This window comes from Carcharodon carcharias, chromosome 23, assembly GCF_017639515.1.
Source record: "Carcharodon carcharias isolate sCarCar2 chromosome 23, sCarCar2.pri, whole genome shotgun sequence".
NCBI classification, from domain to species: Eukaryota; Metazoa; Chordata; class Chondrichthyes; order Lamniformes; family Lamnidae; genus Carcharodon; species Carcharodon carcharias.
In genome coordinates, this window is record NC_054489.1 from 24,010,806 (window position 1) to 24,036,092 (window position 25,287).

General features: G+C 43.4%; 1 protein-coding gene across 10 annotated transcripts in view; it reads right to left on the bottom strand.

Annotated features, from left to right (window-relative positions):
• hdac5 (histone deacetylase 5) overlaps nt 1-25,287 on the bottom strand; it is a 378,423-nt gene that overhangs the window by 59,762 nt on the left and 293,374 nt on the right. For 9 of the 10 annotated variants that reach the window (XM_041217570.1, XM_041217576.1, XM_041217573.1 and 6 more), the window contains 3 exons: nt 12,189-12,322; nt 4,746-4,866; nt 4,308-4,357 (listed from right to left, as the gene is read on the bottom strand). In XM_041217570.1, coding sequence (XP_041073504.1) covers nt 4,308-4,357; nt 4,746-4,866; nt 12,189-12,322 — 305 coding nt within the window. Of the gene's footprint in view, nt 1-4,307; nt 4,358-4,745; nt 4,867-12,188; nt 12,323-25,287 lie in introns of those variants that run through there. The other variant, XM_041217579.1, reaches the window with a different exon arrangement.

The window sequence follows — 25,287 nt, forward strand, 5'->3', positions numbered from 1 at the left end:
CGGGGCTGAATTGCCTACTCCCGCTCCTAGTTCTTATGTTCTTAACTCTGTTACTTGTGACTAGTGGAAGGTTGCTGTTGATTATTTTGGGAAGCAAGATGTTTGTTGCTGACAACATGCGGGTGCTTGAGGTTGTGAGGGCCCAGCTACAGATTTCTGCACTTTGGCTGCTGCTGAGGCTTGCCCAGCTTTCTGGCACCATGCAGCTCTATATTGAGGCAGTGGAAGGGAGTAAACATACAAACATCCTGACAGATGGGAGCATGCACTACTCCCATTGTGCCACTCCCATGAAGCTGTACCTCATGAGTTACATTGATCTGCAGGAAAGTAGACTGCAAGGGATGGTGACTACTTGACAGCCCTACCTCTTTAGTCCATGTCTTGCCAGCATAGAGCTGAGCACAAGTATGGTAGCCATTTCAAGTACTACGAAAAGTGCAAAGGCTGTGAAGATTGACTCCTGTTATGAGGGCCTGGCTGCGGAACCCTGCAGATGGTCACACTATTCAAGGTAAGGCTGCAGAGTCTTGTCCTGGAAGCTAATAGCACATAGGTTGGAAGAACACTACTCCGTATTTTCAAGCATGTACTGAAAATTATTGAGATGCTTGAATACTTTGCACAACCGCCTGTGCAAGGCAAGCAGTTTTCTATTCATAGTTGGATCCCTATTGCCCCATCTCTATCTCCTACAGTGGAGCTGGGAGAGGATCTAACCCCCAGGGCGATTTAAGTGCATGGGCCCTTTAAACTTTTTTACATAAATTAAAGGGACTAACTTGTGTAAGGGAACTTTGGGGTTGCTACGCTGTCATACAGCTTAGATGGAACATTGATTCTAAGTTAAACTGCAAAGGCAGCAATATGCAGAATCCTAGAGAAGCTGTGAACAAGTCTTCGGTTCTCAAAATAATGGACTTGGAAAAACAGTGCTGAGACAGTCAGAAGTCCTTGAGCAAGACAACTAAAAGTACAGCACCTGGTTTCACATATACAAGAGGCTACGGAATATTTCACATCCTGGTTTCACACAGGCAGAAAGCTAAAAGAAGTTTCAAATTGTGGAAAGACTATTTTGAGTGGCCTAGCCAACTGCCCATCATTTAAAGCAACAATGGGCAAGTGACCAAAATGATACCTCTCCTAACTTTAACTTGCACTCCAACTGGTAAAAATCATATAAAAATGGGACTTCTTGACAGTTTCTTTACTGCAGTTGGAGGAGCCTGAAGAAGGTTAATCAAGAGGAAGGATGTCCAAGAATAAGAAGAAACGTCAAGAGCTTCAAGATAGCTGATCACTCATCTTCATTGATGCCGAAATACTTGATTTTAAGGTTGTATGCATTTATTGATGTTTCATGCTTGTGTAAATTGTTTAAATCATTAAATAATCACTTTCTGATTGATGAATCTACCATGTATGACTTTCTTTAACTGTCTAAGTTCACAAATCACTGCAACAACCCACGGATTTCAAAATGCAGCTTGTTGTTGTTAAAGTAGCTGAATGTGCATTTGTCTGAGGTACATGAAATACTAGTCAGAGGTGCTGTTTTGAGTAGCCTCAACTTTTAGGGGCCACAGACCTCCAGAGCATGCTGCGCTAGCTTCAAGTTCATTGTCCCCTCCCAGACTTGTGTGGCATCTGTCCTGCAGAAAGAGGGGACAGAAGTTATTAAGTGAGGTTCACTGAAAAAGAGGATGCCCATATCTGCGGCTTAGCTGGTATTACTCAGGCTGAGAGTGAGAAGAAACAGATGTGAACAGGATAAAAAGGTGTTGAATGGAAAGCAAGTGGTTGGAGCTGAAACTGAAGGAGGAGTCATAAGAGAAGTTGCTGAGTCGGCAAAGGCTGCAATATGAGAAGAAAATTTCACTACTGACTGCTGTGAAGGGAGGAAGGAACAGGTGAACAGGAGTTTGGATAGAGAATGGGTTTGCTCATGTAATGGGTGATGAAGGATATGATGTAGAGGAGGGAATTGCTTAGAGCATTAAGAAATGTGGGTGAGAGGGATGAAGACTTTTTAAAATTCATTTATGGGATCTGGTGTCACTGGCGAGGGCAGCATTTATTGCTCATCCCCAATTGCCCTTGAGAAGGTGGTGGTGATCTGCCTTCTTGAACTGCTGCAGTCCGTGTGGTGTTGGCACACCCACAGTGCTGTTAGGGAAGGAGGTCCAGGATTTTGACCAGCGACGGTGAAGGAACAGCAATATATTTCTAAGTCAGGATGGTGAGCAGCTTGAAGGGAAACTTCCAGGTGGTGTTGTTCCCATGTATTTGCTGCCTCTGTCCTTCTAGGTGGTAGTGGTCGTGGATTTGGAAGGTGCTGCTTAAGGAGCCTTGGTGAGTTCCTACAGTGCATCTTATAGAAGGTACACACTGCCGCCATTGTTCTTTGGTGGTGGAGGGAATAAATGTTTGTGGAAAGGGTGCCAATCAAGCAGGCTGCTTAGCCCTGGGTGGTGTCAAGCTTATAGAGTCATGTTGGAGCTACACTCATCCAAGCAAGTGGATTCTAATACACTCCTGACTTGTGCCTTGTAGATGGGCAGGCTTTGGGGAGTCAGGAGGTGTTACTCACCACTGAATTTCTAGCCTCTGACCTGCTCTTGTAGCCACTGTGTTTATATGGCTAGTGCAGTTCAGTTTCTGCTCAATGGTAACCCCCAGGATGTTGATAGTGGGGGTTTCAGCGATGGTAATGCCGTTGAATGTCATGGGGTGATGATTAGATTCTCTCTTGTTGGAGATGGTCATTTCCTGGCCCTTGTATGGTGGTAGTGGCAATAAGTGACACCTTATTGTCACTTGTCAGCCCAAGCCTGGATATTGTTCAGGTCTTGTTGCATTTAGACATGGACTGCTTCAGTATTTGAGGAGTCGCGAATGGTGCTGAATATTGTGCAATCATCAGCAAACATCCCCGCTTCTGACCTTATGTTGAAAGGAACGTCATTGATGAAACAACTGAAGATTGTTGGGCCTAGAACACCACCCTGAGGAACACCTGCAGTGGGGTCCTGGAACTGAGATGATTGACTTCCAACAACCACAAGCATCTTCCTTTGTGCTGGGTCAACCAGTGGAGAGCTTTCCCCCTGATTCCCATTGACTCCAGTTTTGCTGGAATCCTTGATGCCACACTCAGTCAAATGCTATCTTGACGTCAAAGGCAGACACTCTCACCTCACTGACCTCACTTCCTGGCGCTCATAGGAAACAGAAGATCCCTCCTTGCCCCTCTGATTGGTGCTTTTAACTGCTGAGACCTCAGAGAACCTGGGTTTTGCTTCAAATTTATTTTGCCAAAAAGTAACCCTCTCCAACAATCTTGCAGAAATAGATGTAACCCTCCTTTAAGAGCTGCATTTCCATTTTAAGTAGATCTCTCCAGGCCACCAGAAATTGCATCATGAAAGTGGATGGGCTTTCAGTCTTGGTACAATTGGGTGGGAAACGCATCAATCAAATGTCATAGAGCCCCAGAGTTTTAATATCCTGGGCTTGAAATTTAGGTTAATGAGTATGTTTTGCACTTGCCCTGCTCATGCCAGCCTGAAACCTGCTGTGACCCCAAAGCTTATAAAATTTTCAATCAACTGAATTGCTTGGGTACCTTATAAAACACTGCATCATAATGGCTAAATTTGATTTAGATAGCTTTGCATAGCATTGGCTTGCAGTTAAAATTACCTAAAATATTCAGCATGATTGGCTTTTTACAGTCACAGGCTGAGTTCAAAGTAATTTAATGTTAAACACAATAAATACAAATACAGAACTGATCTATTTATAACCACACATGAAAATGAAACTGGCAGAACTCTGCACCTTGTGTAACTTTTTGGAAATGACACTGAAATGCTACTGCAAAAGGTTATCCTAACAAGATTAGCATAATTTTATGCTGTGTATCAGACATCCTCTAAGTATATTCACTAATAAGAACCCCAAATACCATTTAAAGGACTGACGTAAAAAAAAGCCAAAGGAGGCATTGGAAATCTATCTGCAATGCGACCCTTATTCTGAGTTGCTGCATTGGAAATAGTTAAATGTGGCATTCTAACTTTAGCAGTCAAATCTGTACACTCCACTCTACAGCATGTATCTCTGGAAGGCATCAATTATTATGTCAAATATTTTATCATTGACCAGCAGCTTCCTAAGTTACTAATGGAGGACAATAAACAGAACACAAGAGGTTTGAGGTAGCATTGATTTTATATCAAATCAATCAAATACACCAAAGAAATTTTTTAAAAAAACAAATAGCTGTGCTTGGTTGTACTCACCCCAAGTCCACCACAGGGTAGCAGTGCATACATCTTCTGTGTAATTGGACCTAGACAATCATGCCAACAGAATATTCTTCAGTTAACGGTGAAAAGCTGAGTACATCTTTATTTCTTGGAAAGGCAATAGAAAATCCTTCAGTAACACTCAGTTAACTATTATTTAGGTAATTTAATTGCAATTTTAAAGTATTCAAATTAAAATACTAAAAGTATTTATGATCAAGAATTTAGCAAGTTAATTACATCAACTGAGCATTCTCAGCCTGCCCAATGTATCATATAGGAATGTAATTCCTCCAAACCAGTAAACGAATGTAATATGGAAACACATTTTCATAATGCAAACAGAACTCTAACATTGCAAGTCAAGACAAGGTTCACTTGCTATAAAGGGTTGTTTCTTCTTTGGTCTTTTTGTGATTAAATACCACATACCTAGCAACTTCTTACTGTCCAGCTTTTGTCTGTTTAGAGGGCTGGTGCCATATAATAATGTGTGATGTTCTGAATGCACTGTTTGGATTTCATCCAAAGTCGCTTTTCTACCTCGGATTCGCTGAAAAAGTAAGTAGAGTATATTTAATTATTTGAGGACTGCAACAGCATTTCTCCACCAAAATAAAAATGTAGGGCAAAACTACAGCTTTCAGCAATTTATTCCATGAATATTTTAAATTAAGGTTAATGTGTCTTCATAGTGGTCCCTGACTTTTATAATATTAACTGCCACAAATATTTTAAACAAAGTTTTGCGACATCAGAAAGGGTGAAGATTTAAACACCATTCAGAACATTCAGTGCTCAAAAGTTTAATTACTTAGGTGGTACACATCTGAAATTTCCTGCTAGGGAAGCAACAGTGAAGAGGTGGTCTCTGTGCCAACCCAGTTTTCTAAGAATAATGGATTCAATATATTCATAAATATGTATAAATTTCAGGTGTACAGGGCATAAACACTTGAACCTCTGATGATTACTTGCTAGGTTCCTCATAATACTAATAATAATAATAATAATAATAGATTACATATAGGTTCCTCATAATAACTAAGCAAGCTTTATACTGATATTAAAAGTTCCAAATCTAGATTGCACCTTGAATGCTCAGGTGCTACTTAGTTGTTGTATGTATCCAATTTTTTCCAAGCATTAACCATCACAATCAATTACTTCTAAGCATGAGCATGCTTTCCAAGTTGTAAATGTCACACTTTATCTCCCCTGTAACAAGTAAAACCACTGCAGGTGTATTGAGACAACCCCCTAAATCATTCGGTTTTAAAGTGTTAACATAATTTGAATCATGAGAGCTCAGTGCACAGTTCTGTTGAAGAATTTAGGGCTGATGTATCATAAATGGTATAAGTGTAGACTGTTTTATAAGTGAGAGATTCCTACCCCGTTCGATAGGATTATAACCTTTAACTCTCTCCACAGCATCTTACAATATAATACATATCATGATTCTCAAGTGAGGAAACAGAAAATGTAATATACTGTCATAACTGTGATTCTGAGGAGATGAAATGCTGTGAGCAGAACATTGTTATTTCAAAGTTGTTGCATGGTCACTTTCACAGAACGGTATAGAAGCTGAGTAGCAATGGTTGCAAAATAGAACACGTGATTCATTAAAGGGTAGAACAAGCTTTTATTAAAAAGTGGACTAAAATCCCATTGTTAGAATTTATTAATCTACAGAATGCAAAGTAAAAACTTTTTTTTAAACGTTACTAAGTGCATCTACACATCTCTTTGGTTTCTCTCTATAAACTATGTATGCATTGTACTTCCCAATTTTCTTTAATATAGTTTTATTCAAGTTCTTGTTTGCACATAAAGAAAATACATAATAGATATTATCACATTGGTGCATACAGAAACATAATTCAGATATACAATTACTGTCCCTCTATCATCTGTGCACAGTTCTATTATTTTGACCATTGGATTTTCTCAGAGCAGGAAAGAATAATTTAAGCAAAATAAAAATGACTCGGACATATGTTATCAACAATTATAATGCAAAATAGATAAATATTTAAATTAACAGATTAACTGCACCAACACCGAGTCCATGCTTTAATCAAATAGTATATACTCCACATAATCTAAAACCAAACTTGAGATTCAAGGGCAGTCATAAATATTGTTTCTTTAAGCAGAGAAAGCAACAACTTCTAATTGTATATGCATCTGTATCTATTTATTAAAATGGACTGTTGTGCTGAGGAAAAACACTTAACACCATGCAGACCTTCCATGTCAAGCACAGAAAGGTTTAGATACATTGTAGGTTTTGTAACATTATAACGGCAAAAGGTCAAAATCCACCTGCAAAGAGTGCCCTGTAATGTACAAGAATGCTCTTTCATTCCCCATAAGTTCAAATGGATTCATAAGCAAGAATACTATATTACTATCAGCTATTAGTCTGTAAGACCCAAATTTGTACTCTGGTCTTTTATGCACTGTGAAATAAACTGAATCCCACAATAAACTTCAATCATGTTCTTTGCAACGTATTTTGAGCTGACTTGAAATCCAGGTCCCAGGGTTGAAAAAACACACTGTTCTAACCACTTGTGCCACACCCAGTTCTCCTTTTTGTTATGAAAGTATAATAATTTTCACTATTTTTCTGGTTTGTTGGATAAGTAGGTTTATGGGTGAGTGTAGATGGTTCTACCAGTGTGGTTTAATTATATTTGGAGTCAGGTAGACTGCAAACTTGAAACTATCAAAAGAAGCTAGGTGTAGAAATGTACTTGAAACACCAATGGGTAAACATGGATGCTGTCTTAGCATAAACAGAATTACCTGGAAAAACTCAGCAGGTCTGGCAGCATCAGCGGAGAAGAAAAAAGTTGACGTTTCGAGTCCTCATGACCCTTTAGCATGTAAGGTGTGAAGGGATTTTACATTTTTAGAAAAGCAAAGGGATTGTTTGGATTTTAAAGGGATGTTAGTCTGATTACAACTAGCCAGATAAGCAAGGCTTGGCAGTGTGTTTATTTTTCCTAAAGGTTATTGACAATATTGGCAATATGAAAATTTTTATATTATGGGAAAGGTACAGTTCCAAAGACATATGGAACAATGGAATTTACATATTAAAGAGAGAAACATATATAAAGGAGAAGGAAAGGCTATGTTAGGAGCCAAGTAAGATCTAACTGGAGTGTGTGAAACAGCCTTGAAGAAGCCTCCAGCCGTTTGTGCATAAGTCTGTTGTGTCCAGTAACTAAAGTTGGAGAAAGCCATTTGGAATTCCACTGTTGAGTGGGTACTGAGTTAACTTGCTGTTTTTTTTTTAAACATCTAAAATCTATTTTGGACTGTTGCCTTAAAGGGGGTGTGTAACTGGGTGTCAGGCTAACTAGGAATTTTAGCAGTTGTTATAGTATTAAGTAACTGTAGTCTTATGTATGTGCTTGAAATCTTTTTTATTAATTAATTTTATTAACAAAAAATTCTACCCAATGAGTCCACTAAGACCTTTAGGGATTTTGAAAATTAAATTAAAATATTTATTAACACAATAAAAATGACTTGGACATATGTTATCAGGAATTATAATACAAAATAGATAAATTAACAGATAATTAATTGATAGATAAATATTTCAATTAACAGATCTGCACCAATGCTGAGCCCATGCTTTGTTATGAAATATTTTAATTTAGTTTTCAAAATCTCTAAAGGTCTTAGTGGACTCATCGGGCAGAATTTTTCATTGCGTGGGCAGGCATATGCCCGACCTGAACGGGAGTGAAACGGGACAGGTGAGTGTCCTGATGTCATCGCGCACTCTTGCAATCTTATGGTCGGCGGGCATGCGCAAGAGGCGGCAGTGTGCCCGCCGACAATTATGAGGTATATTAAGGCCCTTAAAGTAATTTTTCACTAATAGGTCAGACGGCCTTTGCATTTTTAATGAAACCTCATCCATCTCATCCTCGAGGTTTCCAGCGTTTACTAAAAAAAAAATTTAACATCCTTTTTCACATGTCCCTCTTCATGTGACTGAGTCACATGTGGGGACATGTTTACCTCGAAAGTTAGAAGTTCACTTTTGTATTTAAAATCTGTCAGCTCCTTGAGGCATCTCTGTGCCTTCAGGGAGCTAAAAGTGCATGCTACCCATGCATGTGCACGCCTCGGCCCTCCTCCCGCCCCCACTCCAGCAGCGCTGAGGGTCCCAACACGTGTAGCCATTAACTGGCCAGCCAGCGTGGAATCGCGGTCAGAGCCTGATCGCGGGCAGCAGTTGGTTTCGTGGCCACTCCCGGGCCTGCCCGACGAGGGAAAAATTCTGCCCATTATTTCTGAATTCAGTGCACACATCTTCTCATAATAAATACAAATTACAAAACCGTTGTGGTAGCGTGGCCAAGTTTCCCTTGTGGATTTGGTCCACCTGGCACATATAATCTGCCACGTCATGACATTTTATTTTTAATATATAACAAAAAAGCAGCATTTTTGTTTATCAAACATTGTTGTGTGGTCCCTGTTATATTATGGGTTCATTTGATGTCTCAATGATGAGATCTTGAGACTTGCATGAAACATTTATTGCTAATCTTTAACTATATACAGATCCCAGTTGCATGCACATGGTGCTGCTACCAACTGCCACCAGCTGCTTCCAGAATGTTCTCTCTGAGTCTTACAGCATGTGACTCTATACATTTTTTTATTCATTCATGGGATGTGGGCATCACTGGCTAGTCCGGCATTTATTGCCCATCCCTAATTGCCCTTGTTTAGAGGGCATCTAAGAGTCAACCACATTGCTGTGGATCTGGAGTCACATGTAGGCCAGACCAGGTAAGGATGGCAGATTTTCTCCCCTGAAGGGCATTAGTGAACCAGATGGGTTTTAGGACAATCGGCAATGGTTTTGTGGTCATCATCAGACTTTCAATTCCAGGTTTTTACTGGATTCAACTTTTGCCATTTGCTGTGGTAGGATTCGAACATGGGTCCCCAGAGCATTACCCTGGGTCTCTGGAATACTACTCTAGTGATAATACCACAAGCCACCGCCTCCTCATATCATAAAGTAGGCGATACTATTCCCTAGTTAACCCTCGCTCTGCTGTGCACCTTTACATCACAATGGCACGCAGGCACATACAACAGTCTCTACTGCACATCAATACAGAGCAAATAAGGTGCTATCAGTCAATTTTGTTGTTGACAGTTCTTTTAAATGAAGATTCAAATCATGCAGCAAAAGTCCAGATTTTGAGTGTGACAAAGTTTTTGTCTTGTACTCTGGATCACATATAATTCCAGAGATGCCAACTTCCATTGTGGAAGCTCCTGAGCTTTCTTGGAGCTTCTTCAACTTTTGACAATTTTAAACCCCAAGCATGTGTGGTGTGCAACTTCTTTTCAGATTCTGAAAGGGACCTCCAGATCAAAGACAATGTTTAACACCATCAGCTTAGAAGCACGGACAAGAGCCAAGATCCTGAGGTGAGAAGCTAAAACCTTTTTATACATGGATATTTGCTACAAACAGGGCCAGGATTTTCTGGTTGTCAGGTGGGCGGGCCCAGGAGCAGTTGGGAAGCTCCGACCACAATCTCACGCTGGCTGGCCAATTAACAGCCAGCCAACATAAATCGTGCGCTGCAGGGGTGGTGACGGGGCGAGGGCTGAAATTCCCGCATGTGCACGGGCGTGTGCAGTAAAAGCTCTCTGAGGCACAGAGCTCGGGGAGCTGAAGATTTTTAAGATAAAAAGTAAAGATATTGAAAATACTGAAAACATGTCCCCTCATGTGACTCTGTCACATGAACAGGGACATAATAAATTTGAGTGTTAAAAGGTTTTATTTTTTTAAATCACTGGTTGAAGCCTCATCCCGCCCATGGATGAGGTTTCGCCAAAAATGCAAAGGCCGCTTGGCCTATTTGCTTGCTTGCCTGCCAACTGAACAGTTAGATGGGCAGCAAAAAATTCTAGTCAATTAATTGATTAAGGGCCTTAATAGGCCTCTTAATTGTCGGTGGGTGCGCTGCCGACCAAAATATTGTGCGTCATTTTACACTCATTTGGGTCAGGCACATGCCCGCCCGACGAGAGAAAAATTCTGTCCCAGATTTTATCCGGTTTTAGTCACCAATTTATTTTTGTTTTTAAAAATGAATACATCTGCAGTTTTGTGAACTTTGTATGTCTGGCTTGAATTTGGGGTTTGCAGCAATTGGGCCCAACCTTTTATAAAAACACAAAAAAATCTTGGAAGGCTTGCAAACTTTCTTGATGTCTATTGACACTTGGGAGTAAAACTGATCTCAAATCAGCAGATAAGTTAACAAATGTGCTACAATTTACAGAACTGCCAGGTTGATTGAATCAAGTTAATTGGCTGGGAGTTTGATGATTCATGATCCTAAAATAACCAACAGGAAAAATTCTTGATGTACAAAACATTAACGTTTTGCTTTTGTGCATGCTTAATCAAACCTATTTCCCATTACAATGCACACGAAGGCTTTTCAAGTGTTTAGGACTGGACAATAGGTGGAAATCCTAGGGCAGGATTTTTAGTTTGGCGGGTGCGTGCAATTGTGGGCACGGGAGTGGCCGGGAATGGACTGCTGGCCGCGATTTCACACCTGGTGGCCCATTAATAGCCAGCCAGTGTGAAACAGGTGCTGAAATGCTCAGCGCTGCTGGGGTGGGGGTGGGAGGAGGGTGGACGCTGACCTAAGTGCAGACGCAGGGGGAGCGCGGAATGAAAGCTCCCTGAAGGCAGGGAGCTGCTTCAGGGAGCTGAAGAATTTAAAAGCAATCAATAAAGATTTTACAATCCAGAAACAAGTGTCCACGCATCAGAATCAATCAGCTGAACATACAGATGATGAAAAATCTGTCCAAACATTTTTATTTTTTTTTATTTAATAACCTCATCCCACCTTTGGAAAGTTTTCATCAAAAATGCAAAATCCATCTGGCAGATTCGCCCATCTGCCAACCGTAAGGTTGGATAGACCACGAAAAATCGGGGATAGTTGGAACTTTAATGGGCTGAATTGCCCTTTTAATTGTCGGTGGGCACACTTCCGACTTCTATGCGCGCTCACCGACTGAAATATTGCGCGAGTGCAGGATGACATTGGGGCGCTTGCCTGACGTCATCATGCGCTATTTTACGCTCGAACGGGTTGGATGCGGGCTCGCACACCAAGCTAAAAATTCTGCCCCCTAGAGAACTGCACAGATTGACTCTTATTAATAAGTAGACATTCCATGTAGTTCATACAACGAAAAATATGGCTACCACTTAAAATTTTCTGGAAAAGCAGCATTTTTGGCCTCAGAAGAGTAACAGTAGGCCTTTCCAGAAGAGGTGCTAAAGGTCATTCAAAAAAAAATCACGTCCAAAGTGGATTGTTACTTCTTAAGCAAATGCAAAGCACTATAACAGAACATATTAAAAAATTAAGATTTGGATTAGATATCAGTGTACTTTGCTGTTGCATGTTTCACACCTTTTCAGGTGCAAGTCCACATTTTCAAACTAGTCAGTTTTGGGATTCTTGGCCTATATCAGGTGCTTCAAACACAATTCAGATCACAATTTCATAACAACGCCCTCTTTTCAATTGTATTCAATAAAGCTTGCTATTACTTCAATGAATTATTTAAGATCCTTAACCAGGATCTTAAGAACCTAAGAAAATTGGGAAAGCAGATAAAGTATTATGTGCTCGCAATGCTTACTTCAGGGTCGTAGTTCATAAGTTTGCAAGTTGAAACAATCCTCTTTTATTAATTCATTCTTGGGGAAACTGTATTTGGCTCCAGTATTTTTGGAATATTTTTGAGTCACTGTCATCATTTTCCCTTCTTTCTTACCTCACACTTGTTGAGTAACCCTGTTTCCTGAAGCCTAGACCAGACACTCTGTATTCTCCCTGCATGCTCTGGATGGTTGTTAGTGTTCCCACAAGTGCACTGGTGTTTGAGCATAAAAGTGTCATAGACTAAACCTAGAGAGGAGAGAAATTAACAGAAAGTAGCATGCTAAAAGCATTTACATTTTTGTTTAACAATGCAACATACTTTGAACCAGTCAAGTAAATATGATCTAACACACTTGTAATCTTAATGTTGACCGGTCGGTTCTAGTTTATAATCAACTCCTAAAAGAAGTTCAAATGCATTTAATGTATGATTTCCAAATTGAATTTTTTTGGCATGTATGTTAGTCATGGTAAGAAACTACTTTCTCTATTTTTTGCCACAGCAACAGGTACTAATCAGGTACAACATGGTTAAGTTTGATTACGAATGACACAAGTTACGTGCAATAGAAAGCTTCCTCTTCTTTTCCTCAACAATAAATCTTACCATATAACATTTATCACGTCACCAATGTGGCATATTAATTTCTCACATGCCCATTTTTCTTCTGTGAATGGCATTGCCAAGTTATGAATATGACATGATATGAATTCATATTACAAAGTGTGCTGAGATAGCTCGAATTCATTTCACTTAGAATTTGCTAACATCTTCCAGTTCTGATGAATATTAATTGATCTGAAGCGTAACTCTGTTCCTCCCTCCACCAATGCGCCCCAACTTGTTGAGTATTTTCCAGTATTTTGTTTTTCATATTTACACCATCCACATTTTCATTAATGATTCTTATAGCCAGTAGTGAGAAATACTCTCAATCTGATCAAGTCCAACTTCTACACCTAAAAGAAGACTGGCCCTAAATTTCTTGGCCTCCTGATGGAGTGTAAATGTAAGTGGGACTGATGTCCACCAAAATCTGAGAAAGCTGCTCTGATCAGAAAGTTTGGGATTAGCTAATTTCCATAATTTTCACAGAACAAGAATGATCAGCCTGCCAGCAGTGGGGCAGATTTTCTAGGGAAAGGACAAAAACTGTGGGAAGGTGGGAGGCAGACATGTGCTATCAGATGTTAAAGGAGTACATATAACTAATGGAGCATTTTAATTGCATATTAATTAGATTTAATTATATTCAGATGGTGGACATTAATTGGGGTTTTAGTTAAATTCCAATAAATAGTGGTTGGGGTTAAGAGGTGCGTATTTTTAATGAGCATCTTTGTAAATAAATGGTTAGAGAATGAGGTATAGTCTTGGTGTTGTTGCTTTCTACAGGGAGTAAAATCAGAAGTACTTTGTTGAGACGGATGCCTGTCAGTTGGAAAACAATGATGGTTTGGACCTTCTGCTACAGTTCTTGGATGAAATCTACAAGAAAGATGATCTGTTAAATGCCTACAAGGCAGGGTCAGAGCTTGGTAGATTTTGGCAAACTATTGAAGAATACATCATGGACTTCAACAGATTGCATTAAAGATTGATGAAATTCAATTTGAGGATCCCTGGATCAGCACTGGAGTTTAAATTGCTGGATTATGCTAAGGTGTACCATATGGACAGGATACCAGTGTTTAGCTCTCTGAGAGGCAGACCCTGTTGGATCAGATGTGTGTTGTCTTGAAAAAAATTCCTGGGGATACAGTCATTTCCTTCAGCCTTCATAGAACAAATGGGACATTCCACAGTGACACAAAGAATTAAGGACTCAACGATTGCCAGATTTTGAAACAGTCCAGATAATGGATGCAGGCATCAATACAATGGAAAGACTATAGACAGGCAGAATGAAGATAAAAGCACTTTTAGCAAATCTGTCGATGCAGACTAGAAAGACAAAATTGGAAAAAAATAATGGGTGAATGAATCCCAAGAATGCCCAAAGAGCAGTAAACAGGTGCGATTCAAAGTGTCATTATGTACTGAACTGCCCAAAGTGAAGACATTGGGCCCCTGAAATGACATGGCAAACAGAAAGAGTATATGAGGGTGACAGAAGAGATTAGTGGGAAGTGTGAAATCTGTAAAAAGCATGAACAGATGCTGCCAAGTCCTACTGTGAGCCTTCCTTTGGCACGTGACTTTAAAAAGGTAGTTGCCATGGATTTAAAGGTCTGGGACAAAGACAGACATATTTTCATTCTATATTTTATAGACCTGCTGACCAGATTTAGTCTTTCTACAATAATATATAGCAAGGACAAAAGGGTTATTATAGGCAAAATCATTAAGAAATGGATGGGAACTTGGGACACCAGAGAGGTCTCTGACTGATAATGGAGGGGAATTTGCCAAATAAAACAGAAAATGCTAGAAAATCTCAGCAGGTCTGACAGCATCTATGGAGAGAGAAACAGAGTTAATGTTTCGAGTCTGTATGACCCTTCTTCAGAGCTCTGTTGCAAGTCATTAACTGTTGGATTGTTTTACAAAATTAAATTTGTGAACAAAGAAATTGGAATGGGTGCTCAACAGAGGGACAACTCACAATGAAATGATTTGTACAGAATATGGCGGTCTTTGATTTAATTTGTTTTAAAATTTTGGTTGTACATAGAGCTAATTTTTATTTAAAAGAGAGAAGGAAATCTGTTAATTGTATATTAATTGTACTTAATTGTATGCAGGGGGTGACATTAACTGGGGATTCACTTGCTCTCCTCTAAATAGGAACATACTGAAACTGTGGTAGTTAGGGTGAGGTGGTACCTGTTTGTAATGTGTATCTTTTGTAAGAAAAATACTTAAAATGTTTATAGGTTGGCTCCAGTTCCATCCTTCACCACATGGCTTTCTGGATTATAACAGAGTCCTCCTTACTAACATCTGGGGGCTAATGCCAAAATTGGGAGAGCTGTCTCACAGACTAGTCAAGCAACAGCCTGTCATAGTCATCCTCATGGAATTATATCTTACAGTTAATGTCTGAGACAGCACCATCACCATCCCTGGGTATGCTCTGTCCCACTGGCAAGACAGACCCAGCAGAGGTGGCGGCACAGTGGTAAACAGCTGGGAGGGAGTTGCCCTGGGAATCCTCAACATTGACTCCAGACCCCATGAAGTCTCATGACATCAGGTCAAACATGGGCAAGGAAACTTCCTGCTGATTACGAAGTAGCACCCTCCCTCAGCTGATGAATCAGTGCTCCTCCATTTTGAACACCACTTAGAGGGAGCACTGAGGGTGGCAAGGGTGCAGAACGTATTCTGGTAAGGGTCTTCAATGTCCATCGCCAAGACTGGCTCGGTAGCACCACGACTGGCTGAGTCCAAAATGACACAGCTGCTGAACTGGGTCTATGGCAGGTGGTGAGGGAACCAACAAGAGGGAAAAACAAAATAGTTACCCTCAATCTTACCAATCTGCCTGCTGCCGATGTATCTGTCCATGACAGTATTGGTAGAAGTGGCCATTGCACAGTTCTTGTGGAGATGAAAGGACGAGGCAACCATGGCTGACAAGGGAAGTCAGGGACAGCATAAAAGCTAAAGAGAAAGCAAAGAATGCAGCGAAGGGCAGTGGGAAACCAGGGGATTGGGAAGCCTACAAAGATCAACAGAGGACAACTAAACAAGAAATAAGGAGGGAGAAGATTAAATATGAGGGTAAACTAGCCAGTAATATAAAAGAAGATTACAAGAGTTTTTTTTCAGATATATAAAGGGTAAGAGAGAGGCAAAAGTGGACACTGGGCCACTGGAAAATGACGCTGAAGAAGTAGTAGTGGGGAACAAAGAAATGGCGGAGGAACTGAATAGGTACTTTGTGTCAGTCTTCACAGTTGAAGACACAAATGACATCCCCAAAGTTCAAGAGAGTCAGGGGGCAGAGGTGAGAATGGTGGCCATTACCAAGGAGAAGGTGCTAGGTAAACTGAAAGGTCTGAAGGTGGATAAATCACCTGGACCAGAGTTCTGAACGAGATTGCTGAAGAGATAGTGGAGGCGTTAGTGGCGATCTTTCAGGAATCACTGGAGTCAGGGAGGGTCCCAGAGGACTGGAAAATCGCTAACGTAACCCCCCTGTTTAAGAAGGGAGTGAGGCAAAAGACTGGAAATTACAGGCCAATTAGCCTGACCTCGGTCGTTGGTAAGATTTTAGACTCCATTATTAAGGATGAGATTTCAGAATACTTGGAAGTGCATGGTAAAATCGGGCAAAGTCAGCATGGTTTCATCAAGGGGAGGTCATGCCTGACAAATCTGTTAGAATTCTTTGAGGAGGTAACGAGCAGGTTAGACAAAGGAAAGCCAATGGATGTTATCAACTTGGACTTCCAGAAGGCCTTTGACAAGGTGCCGCACAGGAGGCTGCTCAGTAAGAGGGAGGTGTTACAGGCAAGGTACTAGCATGGATAGAAGATTGGCTGTCTGGCAGGAGGCAGAGAGTGGGGATAAGGGGATCCTTCTGAGGATGGCGGCTGGTGACTAGTGGAGTTCAGCAGGGGTCAGTGTTGGGACCACAACTTTTCACTTTATACATTAATGATCTAGATGAAGGAACTAAGAGCATCCTGGCTAAGTTTGCAGATGATACAAAGATAGGTGGAGGGGCAGGTAGTATTGAGGAGGTGGGGAGGCTGCAGAAGGATTTGGACAGGTTAGGAGAATGGACAAAGAAGTGGCAGATGGAATACAACATGGGGAAGTGTGAGGTCATGCACTTTGGTAGGAAGAATAGAGGCATAGAATATTTTCTAAATGGGGAGAGAATTCAGAAATCTGGAGTGCAAAGGGACTTGGGAGTCCTAGTCCAGGATTCTCTTAAGGTCAACTTGCAGGTTGAGTCGGTAGTTAGGAAGGCAAATGCAACGTTGGCATTTATTTCGAGAGGACTAGAATATAAAAGCAGGGATGTGCTGCTGAGGCTTTATAAGGCTCTGGTCAGACCACACTTAGAATATTGTGAGCCATTTTGGGCCCTGTATCTCAGGAAAGATAGTCTGGCCCTGGAGAGGGTCCAGAGGAGGTTCACAAGAATGATCCCAGGAATGCAAGGCTTAACATATGAGGAACGCTTGAGGACTCTGGTCTATACTCGATGGAGTTTAGAAGGATGAGGGGGATCTGATTGAAACTTACAGAATACTGAAAGGCCTGGATAGAGTGGACGTGGGGAAGATGTTTCCATTAGCAGGAGAGACTAGGACCCGAGGGCACAGCCTCAGAGTAAAGGGAAGACCTTTTAGAACAGAGATGAGGAGAAACTTCTTTAGCCAGAGAGTGTTGAATCTATGGAATTCATTGCCACAGAAGGCTGTGGAGGCCAGGTCATTGAATGTATTTAAGAACGAGATAGATAGGTTCTTGATTGCTAAGGGGATCAAAGGTTACGGGGAGAAGGCGGGAGAATGGGGTTGATCAGCCATGATTGAATGGCGGAGCAGACGCGAAGGGCCGAATGGCCTAATTTCTGCTCCTATGTCTTATGGCTCTTTTGGCTAAGTCCCACCTTCATGTTGAAGATACCCTCCATTGTGCTGTGTGGGGCACTACGACTGTGCTAAAAAGGATTGATTTCGAACAGATCTAGCAACTTAAGACTGGGCATCCATGAGGTGCTGTGGGCTATCAGCAGCAGCCAAACTGTACTTAACCACAACCTGTAGCCTCATAGCCTGGCATATCCCCCACTCTACCATTACCATCAAGCCAGGGGATCAACCCTGGTTCAATGAAGAATGCAGGAAGGCATGCCAGGAGCAGCACCAGGTACACCTAAAAATGAAGTGTCAACTTGGGAAGCTATAACACAGGGCTACTTGCATGCCAACAGCATAAGCAGAAGGTGATAGACAGAGTTATGTGATCCCACAATCAATGGATCAGATCTAAGCTCTGTAGTTCTGCCACGCCCAGTCATGAATGGTGGTGGACAATTAAACAACTCACTGGAGGAGGAGGCTCCACAAATATCACCATCCTCAATGATGGGGGAGCCCAGCACATCAGTGCAAAAGATAAGGCTGAGGCATTCGCAACAATCTCTAGCCAGAAGTGCCAAGTGGATGATCCATCTTGGCATCCTCTGGAGGTTCCCAGCATCACAGATGTCAGTCTGCAGCCAATTCAACTCACTTCACGTGGTATCAAGAAATGGCTGAAAGCACTGGATACTGCAAAGGCTATGGGCCCTGACAATATTCCGACAATAGTACTGAAGACTTGTGCTCCAGAACTTGCCGCGTCCCGAGCCAAGCTGTTCCAGTACAGCTACAACATTGGTCTCTACCTGGCTATGTGGAAAATTGCCCAGGTATCTCCTGTACACAAAAAGTAGGACAAATCCAACCCAGCCAATTACCGTCCAATCAGTCTACTCTCCTTCATCAGTAAAGTAATAGAAGGGGTCATCAACAGTGATATTATGCAGCACTTGCTTATCAATAGCCTGCTCACTGATGCCCAGTGGGTTCCGCCAAGGCCACTCAGCTCCTGACCTCATTACATCATTGGTTCAAACATGGACAAAAGAGCTGAACTCCTGAGGTGAGGTGAGAGTGACTGCCCTTGACATCAAGGCTGCATTTGACTGAGTGTGGCATCAAGGAGCCCTAGCGAAACTGGAGTCAATGAGAATCAGGGGGAAAACTCTCCACTGATTGGAGTCATACCTAGAACAAAGGAAGATGGTTGTAGTTGTTGGAGGTCAGTCAACTCAGCTCCAGAACATCATTGCAGGAGTTCCTCAGGACAGTGTCCTTGGCCTAACCATCTTCAGCTGCTTCATTAATGACCTTCCTTCCACCATAAGTGGGGATGTTCGCTGATGATTGCACAATGTTCAGCACCATTCACAACCCCTCAGATATTGAAACAGTCCATGTCCAAATGCAGCAAGGCCTGGACAATATCCAGGCTTGGGCTGACAAGTGGCAAGTAACATTCACACCACACAAGTGCCAGGCAATGACCATCTCCAACAAGAGAGAATCTAACCATCGCCCCATGACATTCAATGGCATTACCATTACTGAATCCCCCTCTATCAACATCCTGGGGGTTCCCATTGACCAGAAACTGAACTGGACTAGCCATATAAATACTGTGGCTACAAGAGCAGGCCAGAGGCTAGGAAACTTGCGACGAGTATCCCACCTCCTAACTCCCCAAAGAATGCCCACAATCTACATGGCAACAAGTCAGGAATACTCCCCACTTGCCTGCATGAGTGCGACTCTCAACACTCAAGAAGCTTCATCCAGGACAAAGCAGCCCGTTTGTTTGGCACCCCGTCCACAAACATTCTCCCTCCACCACCGATGCAGAGTAACAGCAATGTGTGCCATTTACAAGATGCAATGCAGGAATTCACCAAGGTCCTTAGACAGCACCTTCCAAACCTATGACCACTACCATCTAGAAGGACAAGGGCTGCAGATAGATGGGAACACCACCACCTGTAAGTTCCACCCCAAGTCACTCACCACCTTGACTTCGAAATATATCGCTGTTCCTTCACGGTCACTGAGTCAAAATCCTGGAACTCCCTTCCTAACAGCATTGTGAGTATACCTACACTACATGGACTGCAGTGGTTCGAGAAGGCAACTCACCACCACCTTCTCAAGGGCAACTAAGGATGGGCAATAAATGCTGGCCCACCCAGCGAAGTCCACATCCCATGAATGAATAAAAAAAAGTGAGCAAACTTTGGCAAGAGCGAACAAAATGGCTGTTACATCAGAGGCCGAGTATGAAATTTTCAGAGACTGAATTAGAAACGTGGGGTGGAATTTTACAGCAGCGGGATTTTATGTTCCTGCCCAAGTCAAAAGAGTTTAGAATGGCTTGCCGCATTTTATGACTCCGTCCCCGCCCCCACAGGGCGGTAAAATTCCGGCCATGGTTATCTCGGGTTAGAGAAGGAAGTTGCAGTTGGAGATGGAGATATTGGAGTTGCTGTGCCTGAGTGGTTTCCTGAGATTTTTTCTTATTTAATATCTCTATATATAATCTTCAAACTACTTATAACCATCTAAAAATCTTGTAACCAGGTCCCACTTTCCAATGAAGATAACTGCGAAGTAGTTACTGAGCTGTTCAAACAGATCAAAGTTAACAGTACTGTTCTTGTTCCAGAGGCATTGAAGAGCAAGTTGCTGCAGTCCAATTTAACTCTGGCAACACTAGCAAACACTCCATTTTCCATCTGGCAGGGTGGGGGGAGCGGGAGTAGGCATGGGCCCAATCGCTGCCTGTGATCAGGTCTGCGCTGCCATTTTACGTGGGCGGACCAATTAAGGCCCACCCAGCGTATTTCCCGATCCCTGAGAATAGCGGGAGTGTGTGGGTGGCAGCGGGCATGCACAGACTGCTGGGCCCAATAGCGACCCGGCAGCCTGTTTAAAAGAAGGCCTGGCAGCCTTTTGTAGGCTGCTCACAATGGTCGGTGCTAGGCTGCAGCAGAGGGGTTTGGATGAGCAGGCCAGGCTGGAGGTAGGCCGGGGGTGGGGGCAGTGCGTCCCTCGTTTTTTTGATGACTGCCTTGCTGCCCTCCTCGAGGAGATGGCAGCTCGGCGGGTGGTGTTGGTCCCCCAGGATGGGAGGAGGATGGCATTTTTCCTTTGATGGTTGGGCAAGCAGATAGTGCCCATGCTGAGGTCAGCCTGAGTGGGTCATGAGGAGATGAGTTTTCCCCTGCAGCATGTGTTGATCTGAATCCCACGTGACTGGTTTGGGGGCAACCTGGAGGAGCTGCACCTAGGCACAGACTCAGAACTCCAGGACATGTTCTAGTCAGGGTGGTGAGATGGTGGAAGGGGAGCTTCAAGGTGGTGTGGCAATGAACAATCCGCTGCCCTTGCTTGCGCCTCCTTGCTATGGGGGGAAATACTGTGTGGTTCCTAATGTGATGTAGGCAGCCTGTGTCCAAGAGGGCGGTGGGGGGGATGGGGAGCAAACTTTGCTCCTTTGTCTAAGAGATTGGCAGCAGTGGGGTGAGGAGGCACTGGAGGCCTGATCTGTCCCACTCTGGTTGGGTAGTGTTATGCGCGAACAGAGTCCATGTGCAATTTGCCCTAATCGATGCTCTTCTCTCTTTTTCAGGAGAAGAATGCGCAGAATGTGGCTGAGCATGAGGACTGGAGGCGGCCAGGCACAAGTCTCCATACTAAGATGCTTCTAGAAGGAGGCCCTTGAACTGGAGAGGCGCCATGTACCCAGGTCTACTGGTGTCAGTGAAGCTGGGGTGCCAGGACCAGGTATTTATGCCCAACTGTAAGGTCAGCATTGTCCTCCCAACAGCCATAGCGCTGATGATTGTTAAATTAGTTATTGTTGCAACATTACTGGACCATTGGTTAGGGAAGGTTGAGCGGGTAATGAGCCGGGGGGGTCAGGGATTAACTTTGTCACTGTCTGCACGTTAACTGATCCACTGTCCTTGTTCTTCCTTTCAGCATCATCAGAGCACAGCCGGGAGGAGGAGCAGATGCCCCCTCTCACACCTGAGGGGCCTGAAGTCTCACCAGCATCACACCATTTCTGCGAGGCAGGCACCAGCGCAGATACTAGCACCTCGATAGGAATTGGAACAATGGCTAGTGTCCCGGGGCACAGCAGTGACGGCACTTCCCATTCACTGGAGGAGCTGGCAGTGACAGAGAGTGCCCTTGACGCCAGCAGTCAGAGGACAGCAGGGAACCAGGCACATGCTCAGTTGGTGCGTGACGATGTGCCTCTGGAGTCATTTGTGATGCAGCAGATGCAGCAAATGTGGCTGGGTGCGCAGCAGCATCTGGGGGAGATACATGAGGCTAGGCTTGGCGTGGTCTCCATGGTGGAGGAGTCTACGCAGAAGTTCATCGCAGCAATGAACCACATGTTCGAACGCTAAGTGTCCTCCATAGAGAGAGTGGTGACTCTTGTGGAGAGGCGCCTCCAGGAGACGTGCCAGGGCTTCCTGGGGATGCGCTCTGACTAGCAAACCCTCACATTGGCAATGACCTCAGCTGGTCACTGCCAGTGTGGGAGATACTGTGGGCATCAAGCTTCCCAGCTCATGGCCCATCCATCCACGGTGAACAGGGAGGTCCTAAGTGACCTTACGTCGGCGCAGCTGCTGCCTGTTGTCACTGCACTATTGTTTTCTCTTTATGATAGGCTCTGCAGGCTCCTCTCAGGGTGCTCCGGATGAGGGTGGCAGCTCCTCCACCTCTCTCCCAGTGACTGTATTATCCAGTGAGGCTGCAACAACTGGGGAGATTCCAGCTGTGGAACAGGCAGATCCCTCCCAGGCAGGGCCAGCACAGGCTCCACAGGCCAGAGGACGTCCACCAAGGCCAACAGGACAGCACAGTCAGCAGGCTGGCTCAGGTGCCATTCCGAGCGATGGGGCAGCACCAAGACATAGCACCCGTAAACGAAAGCATAAGGCACCTTAGGCACAGTATCGGTTTTCCACTGGTGCTTTTGTGTTGGCCTGAGATGAGGTCCTTATGATTTCTTTTTCATTGTTAACACTATTGTTTTCTCTTTACCATAAGCTCTTTTGCTTCACACATTAAATGCAAATTTGTGACCATGGCTGAGGGTGCCTCGTTTCTTCTACATATGTATGGTTGACAAAAGTGTAATGAGTGATTCAGCTTTATTTACAAGGCCCTTAGTGCTGCTGACCTGGCAGATTTTGCACTTAGGTGTCGCGTATCGAGGCAGCAGCCCAGGCTTGTCCTGGTGATCCATGTGTGTAGTGCTAGCTGAAGGTTCATTGGATTTAAGCATCCCGGGTCCCCCTGCCTCCCTGGAGTAGTCCCAGGTCAGCGTCTACATCCTCAGCATTTCCCTGTGCCTGCTCCTCCTTGGAATCACTGCTGGACTCATCATGTGCAGCTGCAGCGTCAACGTCTTCATCGTCCACTGTGTCACTGCAGAGTGCTGACCTGAAGGTTAAGAGTCCAGAAAAAGCAGCTGGGATGCGTTCTGAAGTCCTGCAGATCACACAGGCAAGTTTGTAAAATTTTCAACAATAAATACTTCCCAGAGCAGATTCACGACCCCACTGAGCCCTCTTATCCTGCCTGTGGATGAGGTTAATACAAATGTCTCCTACCCGCCTGCCCGTTGCGCCGACCTGAAGATTGCACGGGTGCCAAAAAAATCAGCATCAATTGAACACTAAAGGGCCTTAAGTGGCCTGTTAATTAATGGCGGGCATGCGTCAGACTTCATTGTGCACCTGCCCAGCGAAATATCACAACGGCGTGCGGTGACATTGGACGCCCGACCGACATCACCGCGCCTCATTTTACACGCGGACGTGCACGTGAAATGGAAAATTCTGCCCAAGGAAACCAGAAGATGTAGATGTGGAACCTGATGAATTTGAGTAGAAGATGGCAACTGCTGGCTCTATAGCACGCAGATGATCATCTAAGGAGTTCTGCTATCGAGTGATAGGAACAGGGTACCAGCCATATGCAGAGATGTTGCATGGCCCCTCCCACAATGTGCAGCAGTTGACTTGGCAAGTAGCTGAAACCATTGACCTGATGTGTGCCAACAATTAAAGAGTTTTCAATTCATGACAAGGCAGTCTGGAGAGGATGGTAGCTGCAGGAGCATTTGTAGACCTTCCACTGCTCACTTAACTCAATGTGAAGACATCGAATGAATGCAAGCTGCACAAATTCAAGTTGCATTCTGAACACCATCGCCTGCTCATGTCTAACCCCGTAATGCCATTCTAATTCTTGTGCTTTTTATTTCTCCTATAGGCTTTTCTCAGCAAGAGATTTGTGAAGAAGACACTTTGACAAAGAACAATGCTTCTGAGGATGCACCACGTTATGCTCCATCTCCCCCATGCACTAGCATACATTGGGTTGCACATGGTGAAACACTAACACGATTAAAATGCAGAAGGTACTGATGGCTGGGTGAGCACAGGAGACAGCTTTTCAGAGGGAAGACCATTTCCAGCTCCACTGAACAGGATAGAGATGAGGGCCCTCAGAAGCCTACGAAAAGAAAACTGTTTGCTGCTCACAAGCAGTTGTATTTAGTATAGAAAAGTTGGTCAATTGCTGAAAGTATAGCAAATTCTGTTTTCAGCCTGTGGGGTATCTATCATCTCACATGATATCAGCATTCTGCAGTCAACCTTGAAGAGCGTGGCCAGCTCCAGACATGCTGTAGCCAGTCCCTCACAATGGAAATAACCATAGCCAGCCTTTGCAGCCTTGCTGGAAACTCAAAGAGCTGCTGTCCAAGCTCGCAGCTCCACTTCAGAGAAATTTGTGGATTGGATATATAGGGGTTTTCAAGGAGTTACTCATCTTCTGCTGTCTGCTTTCCCATGGACTGGTGGAAGTGATAAGTCACTGCCCTGAGAAAGTGGTAGTGCTGCCATGGAAGTACTATGAGTTGCTGCGTCGCAGTAAGTCAGCATGTTGTCTTCTTCAATTCCTCCTCAACCAATAGCTGTAATAGTGGCTCAAGCAACCTGAAGACACCCAGCCAGGAATATCACAAGGATTCCGACATGGGCTACAAGAGTTTTTCATTAGCTTTGCTGGGAAATCTAGGGAATAATTCAGAGGAATAGTAACTTAGAAAGCCTTCTTACAAGGACACCATGGATTGATACTTGGTTGAAAAATGAAAGAAAGGCAATTATGTTGAGAGTTAAATGTTACCTTTATCACACTTGGTTCTTTTGTCTGCATTGTGGTTTCAATAGCAGCTTCTGAGTCTAAATTGTCAGTATGTTACCGATATAAAGTTGTCTGAGTAATATCAATGTTTTTTTAATGAAGGATTATAGGAGTTGTGAAGGATATAGAGGGGTTGTTAATGCTGAGGGACTGCATGTAAGTTTTTAGGGCAGGAAAATGAGCATGTTACCATACTCACTGTGATATGAACTCATCCCTGACATCTCATGCTGCAAGGCACTTGATCCTCCTCCTCCTCCTGTTTCTTCCTCAGTTTCACCCTGTCCTTCCTCGTCTGATGAGGGTGCTGCTGTGCCTGTGCCAAATGTCTGCCTCTCTGTATGGCATGGCTCTGCAGGATACAATACACCACTATAGTTCAGAATACACTTTTTAAGGCATATTGTAGGGAGCCCTTAGGCCAGTCCAAATAC